At 44.1% G+C, this 13,942-nt stretch overlaps 1 protein-coding gene across 5 annotated transcripts in view; it reads left to right on the top strand.

The window, feature by feature from the left end:
• bcar1 (BCAR1 scaffold protein, Cas family member) overlaps window positions 1-13,942 on the top strand; it is a 236,276-nt gene that overhangs the window by 206,741 nt on the left and 15,593 nt on the right. For 4 of the 5 annotated variants that reach the window (XM_080187043.1, XM_080187044.1, XM_080187042.1 and 1 more), the window contains exons 3-4: window positions 10,547-10,726; window positions 12,393-12,515. In XM_080187043.1, the coding sequence (XP_080043169.1) occupies window positions 10,547-10,726; window positions 12,393-12,515 (303 nt within the window). The remainder of the gene's footprint in view (window positions 1-10,546; window positions 10,727-12,392; window positions 12,516-13,942) is intronic. The other variant, XM_080187047.1, reaches the window with a different exon arrangement.

The raw sequence follows: 13,942 nt of genomic DNA, 5'->3' as shown, positions 1-13,942 counted from the left end.
GATCCCGCAGGCAGCAATATAACAACTCTTTAATCTGTTTTAGTGATGGTTGAAACATTGTTATTGGCCAGGGCACAGGAAAACTCATTTTTAAAATAGTGCCATGGAATATTTTACATCCACCACTGAGGACAGACAAGGCCCCTCTCCCTTTTCCGTCTTTCCTCCGCTCCCTTTGGCTGTGTTTCCTCTAGTCCCATGGCCACGATTCCCCCACTCCCTTCGCTGCTGATGTTGTGGCAGTGGTTCCAGAAGGGCCATCACCAGCTTTGTCCCAGGATACTGGGGCTGGGCAATAACTTGAACAACATCTGGCTCTCCAGAATGGTTTTCTTTAGAACATGGAAGGCTGGTCAAGGAAACAGGTTGGCTTCTTCCTCACCATTACACAACAAAACATATTCAGTAATGTCACCCTGGTTAAGTGCGTTGGCCATGCTAAATTCCCCCTCAGTGTACCCGAACAGGCGCCATAATGTGGCGACTAGGGGATTTTCACAGCAACTTCATTGTAGTGTTAATGTTAGCCTACTTGTGGCACTAATAAATAAACTTTAAAACGCGGGTTGACCTTCGATTTATATTAATTAGTTCCCTAATTTAGCATCTTGGATGGCGTATCAACCCCCAGCCTTCAGCTCCAGTATTCGCGTTCTGTCATGCTGTATCCATGGCAACCTACCATTCCCCACACGGTGGTCACAATAAAATCAATCTTCCCAATTTTCCATTCCTGACATACTTATCCCTCAGCTGCTCGTGAATCGAATGGAACAAAAACTTGAAAAATTCCTCCACATCCCAAACGTCTTGCAGAGCCCCTTATTCTGGCCTCTTACAAGCTGCATCAGGGATGCCAGGAAGCATTAAAATTGAGTCAGTATGTTACTATTTTTCTAACAAGAATTTTAGCCATTCCTTGGATCTATTTATAGTTCAGCGGAAATGGATGTCATCTGCTGGCTTTTCTGGGAACCTATTGCCGAGCACAATTTAGACATCAGAGAATCAAGTTACTTATCAAGGCGTTGAACCACTCTGGTGCAACATTGGGTTAAGAAAAAAGTAGATTTGGTTTTGTTGCTTTGTGCTGAGGCCACTGCTGCCTTATAAATGGTGTTAATAGGCCTACGAAAAGTGTTCAATGTCAGTCAGGCAGATGCAAACAAAATCCACTACTGAGTTTTTTTTTGTTATTGCTTTGTAGTTCTGATGGCCTGATACCTGATTCAGATATTGGATGCTCTTCGCTACCAGTTCAGGTGACTGTGCTAGAATGTAGTGCAATATTTGACTATACTCAACCCCAGTCCTATTCTCCATAATGTTTGCCTGCAAACGGGGGAGAAATGTATCTTGGGCGAGGGGTCAGAATAAGTGGTATTAGAAAAGGGTGCCTGTCGTACACAGCTCCTGATATTCAGTTCTGTTGCAGTCAGTGGAATCCAGTTGCGACAAGTTCTGGCCACCGCACTGTAGGATTGATGTGAGGAATGTAGGATGGCATAGAAGTTAGCACTGCTGTCTCACAGGCCCAGGGCCCTGGGTTGATTCCTGGCTTGGGTCACTGTCTGTGTGGAGTCTGCACGTCTCCCCATGTCTGTGTGGGTTTCCTTTGGGTGCTCCGGTTTCCTCCCACAGTCCAAAAGACGTGCTGGTGGGTGCATTGGCCGTGCTAAGTTCTCCCTCAGTGTACCTGAACAGGCGCCGGAGTGTGGCAACTTACAGATTTTCACAGTAACTTACTTACACTGTTAATGTCAGCCTACTTGTGACACTGATAAATCAATAAATAAATAAAGCACCCTTGTAAGGGGGGACAGAGGACATTGATCTGACAGAAAAGACCCACCAGGATGGTTTCAGAGGTGAGGGGATATTAGCTGCAAGATTGGGAAGGAGAAGCTTGGGTTGCTCATGGAAACAAAGGAGGTTTAGGGGAGGTTTGAAAAAAGCAGCAACTCACAAAGCCTTTACCAGCACCTTCCAAACATGCAACATCTACCACCAAAAAGAACAAGGGCATCAAATACACAAGAACACTGCCCTCTACAAGTTCCCTCCAAGTCATACACCATCCTGACTTGTAACCTTATTCTCTTTCCTTCTCTGTTACCAGGTCAAAATCCTGGAACTTCCTTCATTAGCAGCACTGTGGTTGCACCAGTACTACGTAGATGGCAGTGGTTCAAAATGGCTCGCTACCATTTCCTAAAGGCACTTAGCAGTCGGCAATAAATGCTGGCCTTGCCAGTGATGCCATGAAAGGATAAAGAAAAAAATGTAAGGTTTTGGGAAAGAGATGCAGGAGGTTGTAAGGAAGAACATAAGAACATAAGAAATAGGAGCAGGAGTAGGCCATCTAGCCCTTCGAGCCTGCCCCGCCATTCAATAAGATCATGGCTGATCTATCGCTGCTCAGTTCCACTTTCCCGCTTTCTCCCCATAACCCTTAATCCCCTCTCTTATCAAAAACCCATCAACCCGCGTTTTAAAAATATTTAGCAGCGAGTTGTAATGATCTGAACTCGCTGCCCATAAGGGTGGTGAAAGCAGAGATGATCAATGACTTTGAATGAAATTGGTTGGGACACTCGGGAAATAAACTTGCAGGGTACCGGGGATGGAGTGGGAAAATTGATTTGGTCTACAGAGAACCAATCTCAATATGGCATCATGGCATAAATTTGATGGATTGATGCCAGCTGATCTCTCTGGTTATTGAAACCATTGATAAGAAAAGGAATACAATCCAACTATTCTAGAGACCATGCCCATGATGAAGAAGGCATGGAAGTTGGCAACAGACACCATAATTACCAGCTCTTTCCAGTATCACAACTGTATGAGATGTGGAGATTGAGGAGGAGCAGGGCGAGGCCAACCAACTCCATGACTAGGCACTTCTCGCTCACCTGCAGCAGACTGGTATGGAAATTTCAGCATGGAACAACCGTGGAAAGTTATGGGGAGGTGGATGATGCTGTACACTGACACATTATGCCATCGTCAATGCAATATGTTCTTCAACTGAAGAGCCTGATGTGGCCAATGACCCTAAAAATTCTGATGAATGCCCATCCGCTCCCCCCCGTACCTTTTCTCTTCAATACTTTGTATTGAAAAGTTAAGAGTTATCTCTTAACTTTTCAATACAGAACTCCAGCCTTTATAGGGTCTGGCTACTGTGAGATGTAAAGAAATTGAATGCAGACTTTTGCATACTTTGCTGTGTTTTCAGCATTTGAATGTGTTGTTGTTTGACGTAGACTCCATTTGTAAGCAGACCATGTGACATAGAAACGCATTTATGTGGGAAGGCGGCCTCCTCAGTTATCGAACCATTCTGCTTAACACACACAATTGGGACTGATCCCCAGGGATTTGATTCACTGTGCAATTCTGGGTGCCCAGATATTGGGCCATGCTTTCCTGTTCCTCCATCTGAGGGTCATCTGGACATAGCGAATAAAGGAAAATCTGGGATTAGGGGGAAGAAGAGTAGGAACTAATGCCCTTAAAGAAGCCTGCCCAATTTACTGCCCATTAGGTTAAATGGTCTGCCGATGAGGCAGCCTCTCTTATGGGCATGCACTGATCTCAGTCCAATTCTCAAACTCTTGGGGCAATCCTGAAAAATTTATTCCGGCATTGCTTCTATCTGTGTGGAATACATTTGTTTCTTTTCTCCCTCCTCTTGTACCATTTTTTTGTTACATGATTGCTCAAATGTTGCTGTTCTACATTTCACAACCTCCAGTGCCGGCCTCGTGCACACTTTGGCTCTTACGCCCACTCACGTTTTCACACAAAGTATACATTCTTGCTGCTTACGTTGTTTCTGCAGCCTTTACTGTATTCGATGCAAAAAGCAAAGTTTTCTGGCAGCACCGAGCCAGCAGCTGTGTCTCTGCAGTTAGTCCTCATTTCTTTGAGTCCTGGCAGCTTTGTCCAAGCTCTGGAGGGTTCCGCGGAGGCAAAAGCCCACAGTCTTATTTTTGGAACAGTGAGTGACTGAACATAATTAATCTGGGAGGCAAGGGACTGCATACAATTAATTGGCAAGCAGGGAGAGAATGTCTACTTCTGAATACCTTGCCTTTCTGTGACAACGGACCTCTGTGTTTATTCTGAGGTTTAATTTGTCATATGGCGCCCGGTATCCAGGAGTTCACAATCCTGAAGTGAGGTCCACACAACAGGTTTTGACTTTTAGTCTTAGGATATCTGTTTTCACATTTATTGGCCTCGGGTTTACTGTAATTTTGTAATTGTGGATTGGTGTTCATTAACGAGTTGTTTTATGCCGTTTTCGAACACGTTATTTAGATTGCAATGCCCTTGAGGCATCAGGACCTTAACAGATGCTCAGAGTTGCGTGCTGCGCATGTTTAATAGCAGCTCCTACTTACTGTAAAAGGCTTGCATTTACATAGCAATTTCCACAACTTCAGGATGTCGCAAAGCACTTTACAGCTAATAAGGATCTGTCCTGAAGTGGAGCCACTGTTGTGATGAGGCACAGTTAGGCACCATAAGTTCCTACTAACAGCTATGTGATAGTGACAAAGTAACCTGCTTTGGGAAGGCTGGTTGAGGGATGAACATTGACCAGGACATTAAAGAAAAGAGCACTGACTTTCTTTGAATGGTGCTGTGGGATATTTTCTGTCCTCCCAAAAGGCCGGCCAGGGTACGCGTTTAGAGCCTCTTTCGAACGGCAGGTTTGACAGTGCAGCCCTCCTTCAGTACGGCACTGGAATGTCAACCTGGATTTAATACTGAAGTCTCGAGAATGGGTCCAAATTGATGATTCTAAGGAAAAAATGCTACCAACTGAACCATGATGTAGTAAATCATTACGTTGGGCGAGTGATGTTCCCTGACTACCTTTTTCTATTCATTCAAGGGACATGATCTTCGCTGGCTAGGCCAGCATTTACTGTTGCCCTTTACTAATTTACTAATTGCCTTCAGGAGGTGATGGTGAGCAACCTTTATGAACTGTTGCACTCTATGTGGCATAGATACACCCACAGTGCTGTTAGAGAGGGAGATCCAAGATTTTGATCCAGGAATAGTGAAGAAATGGCGACATAGTTCCAAGTCAGGATATTGTGGCACTTGGAGGGAGACTTCCAGGTGGTGATGTTCCCAAGTACCTGATGCCCTTGTCCTTTGATATGCAGAGATGGCGGGTTTGGGAGGTGCTGACAAAGTAGCCTTGGTGAGTTGCTGCAGTATATCTTGAAGTTGGCACACAATATTGTCACTGTGCGTTGGTGATAGAGGGATTGAAAGTTCAAGGTGGTGGATGTGGTGCCAATCAAGTGAGCTGTTTTGTCAAAGAACAAATAAAAGTACAGTACTGGAACAGGCTCTTTGGCCCTCCAAGCCTGTGCTAATCATGATGCCCTAACTAAACTTTAAAAAAAATCTTCTGCCCTTACTCAGTCCATATTCCTCTATTCCCCCTCTATTCATGCACTCATCCAGTTGCCTTTTAAATGTTGCTAATGTGCCAGCTTCCACCGCCACCTCTGGGACTGTGCTCCAGGCACCCCCCACTCACTGCACGAAAACCTTCCTCTGCACATCTCTCATAAACTTTAAGCTTAAACTGGTGGACGTGCTTTGGAAGGTCAGGAGATGTTACTCAGCACAGAATCCCTAGCCTCTGATCTGTTCACCTAGATGCTGTTTATCTCGGTGGTCTAGTTCAGTTACTGGTCAATGGTAACCCATAGAATGTTGATTGTAGGGGATTCAGCAATGGTTATGCCATTGAATATCAATGGGAGATAGTTAGCTACTCTCTCTTGTTAGAACTGGTTTTTACCTGGCACTTGTGTGACAGAAGTGCTATTTGCCACTTGTCAGCCCAAGCCTGGACTTCTTCAGAATGGTGCTGAACATTGTGCAATCATCAACGAACATCCCCACTTCTGACCTTGACGCTGGATAGAAGATCATTAACGAACTAGCGAATATGATAAGGCCTAGGACACCATGTGGAGGAACTCCTGCAGGGATGTCCTGGGGCTGAGATGATTGACCTTCAACAACCGCAACCATTTTTTGTGCTCAGTAGCACTCTGTGTGACTCTGCTGGTGGTCTGTCTTGGAAGTGAAACAGCTTTGATTGTTTCTTTCTCAGATCTCCTTCTGTGAAAGGCATATAACTTCCGTTCGGCTGCGTTTTTCCACATGTCAGCCTGTGATTGTTAGCAGGCTTTTGGACTATGGGAACTTGAGCCCAGTCTGGCTGCACACCAACGTTCATACATGTGTGGAGGTCAAATGGTTAAGATCAGGTCATGGAACTTAGATCAGAGATCAAACCTGCGTGCTTCTGCTGTGTAACCCTAGTGTTGCACTGGCCGGTGAAGTTACTTCCTAGGCCAATAGGCTGTCACTTTTTGTTTACGCAACATTTACACACAATTATAAACTCTTGCAGTAATTAAAGTAATTCTGATTGAAATCTTTTAAAGCAAATTGTATTTCCAGGGCAACAATGCCGTAACCCTGACTTTCAAATAGTTCCCTGTGTTTATTTTAATCTATTGTCTCACTAAAACCATACAAGGCACTAGTTATATCGCATCTGGAATGCTGTGGACAATTTTTGGTCTCCTTACCTAAGGAAAGATACACTGGCATTGGAAGCAATTTAGTGAAAGTTCACTAGGTTGCTCGCAGATGTGAAGGGATTTTCTTACGAGGAGAAGTTGAGTTGTGATAGTGGCAGAGAGGTTAAGTAGGTTGGGCCTGCACTCATTAGAGTTTAGAAGAATGAGAAGCAACCTTATTTAGACATATAGGATTATCAGGGGGCTTGACAGTGTAAGTGCTGAGAGATTGTTTCTTCTTGTGGGTGAGTCTGGGACCAGAGGGCATAACTTCAATGTAAAGGGTTGCCCATTTTGAAGAGATGAGGAATTTCTTTTGAGGTCAGTGAACCTGTGCAATTCTTTACAGAGCTGTAGAGGCTGGGTTGTTAAGTATATTCAAGGCTATAGATCTGTGTTTAATCAGTATGGGAACTGAGGATATGGAGAGGGAAAGTGGAGTTGAGGATTGTCATATCTGATCAGTCGTTATCTCATTGAATGGTGGAGCCAACTTGACGGGCCGAATGGCTGACTTTTACTCCTATGTGTTATAGTTTTATGTTGCTAAGGCCCCATTTTGTATTTTGCTTTGTAAATCGTGTTGTTCGATAAGGATATTTAGTGAGGTGAAAGGACACTGATGGAGCTGTTGGTGTTTCTGGCCAGAATATTTGAGTTGCTCTGTGACTCTCATTTTACTTTTGAAAGAAAGACTGTTGCCTCAATGGGATTAGTGGATTTCTCCACATGAGGAACTGGCATTGACACAGGCTTGATGGGCTTTCCCAACTGTGGTAAATTCAATGATTCAGCACTTCAGTGGGTTAAAAGCACTGCCCTGGACAATATGATTCTGGATTGTTCGGAAAGGCTCCATCTTTGACTCTGTGTATGTTAGGATATTCGGTGAGCACACGATCGAACTCCCCTCTATCCTGTGAGCAGTTTCCTCGTTTCTACAGAGACTGCAATGTTTGGGCTCGTTTGAGTTGATCCTCGGGGACCTTGTGCATGAGTTGCAAAAACCCAGCTTGCAGGTGCAGCATGTGGTCAGGAAGGCGAATGGGATGCTGGCCTTCATAGCGAGGGGGATTGAATATAAAAGTAGGGAGGTCTTGCTGCAGCTGTATAGGGCATTGGTGAGGCCGCAGCTGGGGTACTGTGTGCAGTTTTGGGTGCCGCACCTGCGCAAAGATATTTTGGCCTTGGAGGGAGTGCAGAGGAGGTTTACTAGGCTGATACTGGAGTTGAGGGGGTTGAGCTATGAGGAGAGGCTGAATAAACTAGGCTTGTACTCATTAGAGTTTAGAAGAATGAGGGGAGATCTCATTGAGACGTATAAGATGATGAATGGGATGGATAGGATAGAGGTGGAGAGACTCTTCCCGCTCAAAAAAGACAGTAGGACTAGGGGGCACAGCCTCAAGATAAAGGGGGGGGTGGTTTAGAACGGAGTTGAGGAGGAACTTCTTCACTCAAAGGGTGGTGAATCCCTGGAATTCTCTGCCCGTTGAAGTGGTGGAGGCTGCCTCGCTAAATATTTTTAAGACGCGGGTTGATGGGTTTTTGATAAGAGAGGGGATTAAGGGTTATGGGGAGAGGGCGGGAAAGTGGAACTGAGCCACGACAGATCAGCCATGATCTTATTGAATGGCGGGGCAGGCTCGAGGGGCTAGATGGCCTACTCCTGCTCCTATTTCTTATGTTCTTATGTTCATCCTCTTGGTGCAGGTGTTACCGGCAAGGCCAATATTTATTGTCCATCCCTAGTTATCCTAGGTCTGATGAAACTAAAGTGGATTGCTAGACCAGTTCATGAGGCCCTTGAGTGTCAAACACATTGAGGTTGGAACTGGAGTAGGCCAGATTTAATTAGGACAATAGGTTTCCTAAAGGACATGAGTGAACTAGTTAGATTTTTAATGACAATCCACTACTTGGTAATCACTTTTTTATTATTTCCAATCTTTTTGAAAACTGAATTCTAATTTTTAAACTTGTCATTTGAACTTGCCTCTGGATCAATGCTCAGGATTTTGAGTCCAGTAACATGACCATCACGTTTGCTGTATCTATGAGAACCAGAGTGCTGCTCGCTCCTGTTAAATTGGACTCCAATACAAGCTGCAGTCTTTGAGAGAAAAGGATATGAGAGAAGGAGAATGGTGGGAAAGGTGAATTTAATATGACGTATTGTGTAGCACATGTGATCTTCTTTCCAATTCAGTTCTTGATTTGTTTTGTGGTATTTTTGTGTTGCTTGAATTGAACCAAGGTGTGCAGACAGCAGTGCTGCAGTTACTGTTCAAGGTCAGGCGGCTAACTCAAGTAAAAATAGCTCAAAAAAGCTCTACTTGTTTGACATAATTTAAATGCACATATCCACCTGTAGCTACCTAAGATGCATGACGAAAGTTAGAGCCCCTGTGTGAAATCGCAGCCTTGGCGTGAAGAACTGTGACAGAGGAGTTTAACATGACTATAACTCAATTCTGGTCAGCAGATGCTCGGTGGTTCCATTCACAATTTCCATTGGTGACTTGTTACAAAGTGTTCAGAGGTGGTCCATCACAAAATCAATACAGTGCAGAAGGATACCATTTGGCCCATTTTGAGTCTGCACTAATTCTCCAACAGCATCCCACCCAGGCCCACTCCCCTGCCCTGCCCCTGTAACACCGCGCATTTAGCTCCCTCCCCAATCCCCCCCTAACATACACGTTTTGGAACACTAAGGGGCAATTTAGCATGGTCGATCCATCTGCACATCTTTGGACTAGATGTCCAGTTCAGAAAGGAGATGATTTGCATTTCTTTAGCAGCCTTCAGGACGTCCTGAATTGCTTTGACAGCCGATGAGTGCATTTTTAAGTGTAGTCACCGTTATAATGGAAACATGTCAGTCACATTGCTGCTTATGGAGTGCGCTATGTTCAATGTGATAATGACCAGTGGATCTGTGTTTTCTTTGTGTAACGTTGATTGAGGGATTCATATTGGCCAGGACACTGGGGAGAACTCTGCAGCTTCTCTTTGAAATAGCGTCAGGGGATCTTTTGTATCCACCCGAGAACACAGTCAGGGCCTCCGCTTAGTGTCTCATACAAAAGACTGCGTCTCCAAGCTCTGCGATACGCCCTCATTACTGTACTGGATTATAGCCTTCATTATGTGTTCAAGTCTGTAAATGATGGTCATAGATTCTGGGATGAGGTACCAAGGAGTAATGATTAAACCTGCAAGGGAAAAAGAAGTGGTTTTCTCTTCATTGCAATTTGTGTTCAGTAGCCTTCTCAGCCATGTGTTTATACAATATGTGCCACTAGTTTGCACTTGGCAATTCTGTCTGTGCACAGCCTGCTATAACCCTGTTCCCAAACAGAGTCTCACATGTGTGATGGTGTTGCTTGGTAAAATCATGTTGTTTTATTGGGATCAGAGAATGGCAGAAGTGCTTCAGTTCACATATACTGCAGCTTTGAAAAATGTGCTTAATTAGCACATTAAATTCCCCATCCAAAGTGTGTTTGGCTCGGATCTCTTTTTATTGCAGTATGTAACTAAGCTAATCTGGAATTGGAGCATACATTCAGAAGTGGTGACTCTGGGAAGGAACCGCCTGTGTCACAGTCGTCACAGTTCACGCTTGTGATGCAGCTGATTTATGTTGTTCAATGTCACTTGATGCCCTGATTTGCTGGTCCCTCTACAAGCTGCGCCCACTCCCAATAACCATTCAAGTGAAAGCTTTCTTTGAGGAACGTATTGTTGATAGAGATCAGATGGCTGGCGGCCCATACAAGAGTGCGTCAGAGAATTTGAACTACAATTTGTCTTTTAATTAACCAAAGTCAGCTACGCTAACACACCAGTGCGATTGAATCATGGTGAAGCTATGAACTGATTTATAATTGCATTCTTTCGTCTTTCAGGTTGTCCTTCCAACTCGAGTTGGACGGGTTTATGTTTATGACACACCTCCACAGGTGGAACAAGACGAATACGACGTCCTACCATCGAGAAATCCTCCTTCCGCCACTTTGCAGGAGATTTACGACGTGCCTCCAACTAGAGGAGGAATGGAATCTTCCGGCAATCAGTATGGACAAGAAGTGGGTAACAGATAGGCGTGTTTGTTTGTTTATTTATTTATTTTATCATAAGTAGGCTTACATTAACACTGCAATGAAGTTACTGTGAAAATTCCCAGACTCTGGCACCAGTTTGGATACATTGAGGGAGAATTTAGCATGGCCAATGCACTTAACCAGCACGTTTCTTGGACTGTGGGAGGAAACTTGAGCACCCGGAACAGACCCACACAGACATGGGGAGAACATGCGGACTCCACACAGGCAGTGACCCAAGCCGGGAATCAAACCGGAGTCTGGTGCTGTGAGGCAGCAGTGCTAACCACTGTGCTGCCAATAAGAAGTGTGAAGTTTCATTACTAATGTATTTGGAAAACAGACAAAATCATTTTGGATGAAAACTGCTGTTGTGCATTTTAAATAATGCTTTAAAAGCTTAAGGCTGGGGTGTTATGGCCGTTCACACTGCTGGGAGTTTCCCATCCTGCCACATTGAACGAGGATTTGGCTGGGTGCCAAATTCGCTAGCTTCACTGCGGCGGAAGCGTGGTATGAATGGCCAGTAAGATCTTCGTGTATTTCACCCCAAATACATATCAGATTAATGTTTCATTTGAAAGAAAAAAAGGCTTGCATTCATGTAGTATCTTTCACAATCTCAGGAAATTACAAAGCACTTTACAGCCAACGAAATAGTTTTGAAGTGTCGTCATTGTTGTCATGCAAGGAACATGGTAGCCAATTACACACAGCGTGCTCCCACAAACAGCAATGTGATAAATGAAAAGATTATCCTTGATTTGCTGAGTATTAAAGGAGCACGATCCTCAGAAATAAATGAGCAAACCTTCGTTTTAACGTCACGATGACAAGGCAGAGGGAATAAGAATGGAACTTTGGGCCCGTCAAGTCAACTCCGACATAAGTCAAAAGAGAAAATGCTGGAAAATCTCAGCACGTCTGGCAGCATCTGTAAGGAGAGAAAAGAGCTGACGTTTTGGGTCCTGATGACCCTTTGACAAAGGGTCATCTGGACTCAACATCAGCTCTTTTCTCTCCTTACAGATGCTGCCAGACCTGCCTGAGGCTTCCCAGCACTTTCTCTTTCGGTTTCATATTCCAGCATCCACAGTAATTTGCTTTTATCCGACATAAGTCATGTTGGAATATTTGATCAGTGAGGTAACAAGGATGGATGACCTTTATTCTTCACCCTCCCCCCTCCCAAGGGAGAAAAATTGTGTGTGAAACATCTACTTTGTGCTGAAGTTGCCCCTTTTAATAGTGAAGCCTTCTCTCATGATAGCAATCATTTTATAATCTGCCTGGAACTGCAGGACAAAATACAACCAAGTCACAAAATACAATGTGCAAAGAGAGAACAGGGAAAAGGTTCTGGGCACAGTGGAATTTGGTGGAATTTTGGTATTCGGGGGGGATAATGAATAAGTGCAATTCTTCAAAGATTTTCATCAGCTTCAGTGAGGCCACAGCTGTGTGTCTGGGGAACGTCAGAATGAATGCTTTTGAACATATTTATTGGTTCTACTGTGATAAGTTAAAGGAAGCGGTCTCTGATTCTTTCTGGATAAAAATCATGGAGGAACTTTTTTTTTGGAAACATCAGTTATGCAGGATTGATGGTCATTTAAAGGCAACATTCTCATCCTGACTCCTTTTTGATCAGGTATATGACACTCCTCCCATGGCGATGAAAGGTCCAAACAACAGAGATAAATCCCAGGAAATTTATGATGTGCCCCCCAGTGTAGAAATGAACCTACAGCATCAGGTCCATGCTCAACAAATAGTGAGTACCCACTCCTTTGCAGAACCATCTTTTCAGGACCGCTGGTGTGGCGAGACGTTGTATGACAAGTGGTTTCAATTACGTTTGCCTGAGTTGTGTGGGACAGGAGGGAAATCCAGGGAAGAGTGTGGGGTTTCCTTGCAGGTACCTTGGGTGGTTGGCTCAATTTCCTGGGCGTCAATGAAAACCGTTTGCAAACTTCACAGGCTGACACTTCCTGCAGTCATAAAATGGAGGGGAGGCAAACACACAGCACAGGATAGTTAAACCAAGTTACCTGTTCTCCTGTCTCTATTTCTATTGTGGGGTAGCATAGGTGAGAGACCTCCTGAGAAAGAAATTGGGAAAGGAAGATGCTGAAGAGTGTTTTACAGTCATTTTCACTCAAGATTGCGTTGGCACATCATGTATCCTCTTAAGTTACTTCTGGTATTTGGAGCAACACTCTTGGTTAGATAACTGACCCTTAATGTTAATTGTTCCGGTGAAATGAACTCTCATTTATCCAAACAATTTGCTGTGTCCAAAATTCTCTGCCATCAATCATATGATTTATTTTTGTTGTTGCATGATAACTAACAGAAATGTTGAGTCTGTACAAGATGTTCCTGTGGTTTCAACATGGTTAAACTTTTATCGCAAGTTTCCCCATGTCTTTTGTGATCAGCTTTCCCTGCTATTCAGTGTCTAATTATATGATAATGTGACTCAGGAAGGTGTAACTACGCACCCCTCGTTGTGGGAGCAGAATATTCCATCTCACATGTGGCACCAAATGCCCTTCACCGCCTTCCAACTGGTGGCATGGCACAATGGTTAGCACTGCTGCCTCACAGCACCAAAAACCTGGGTTCGATTCCGGCCTTGGGTAACTATCTGTGTGGAGTTTGCACGTTCTCCCTGTGTTGGCATGGGTTTCTTCTGGGTGCTCCAGTTTCCTTCCACAGTCCAGGTTAGGTGTATTTGCCATGTTAAATTGCCCCTTAGTGTCATAAGATGTGTAGGTTAGGAGGACTAGTGGGATAAATGTGTGGAGTAACGGAGGTAGGGTGGGGGATGGTCCTAGGTAAGGTGCTCTGTCAGAGATTCGGTGAAGACTCGATGGGCTGAATGGCCTCCTTCTGCACTATAGGGATTCTTAGTTCTATGGCAGACTAATCAACATTTTGGTGAGATAAGAGCAAATTGTAAGTTATAACGTTGCTTTATTTACAATTGGAGAATGAACATTTACAGAAAATGTTTCACTTTGAGCCTGTAAGCCATCTTTTGTTTTTAACAGTGCTTTCTTTTCATAGAGAAAAGCACTGTCCTATTAGCAGGCTATATATTGTCTAGTCGGAGTGAATTCTCTGAAACTGGCTAGTTCTGAAATTAAATCACAGCACATTCTCTCTAAGCCTGCGTTACTAGTTTTCCCTGACTAA

Source organism: Carcharhinus amblyrhynchos, chromosome 4 (genome assembly GCF_965287045.1).
Source record: "Carcharhinus amblyrhynchos chromosome 4, sCarAmb.v2.hapA, whole genome shotgun sequence".
NCBI lineage: Eukaryota > Metazoa > Chordata > Chondrichthyes > Carcharhiniformes > Carcharhinidae > Carcharhinus > Carcharhinus amblyrhynchos.
Note: the sequence above shows the minus strand (reverse complement) of the source record. Positions and strands in the feature narration are given on the sequence as shown.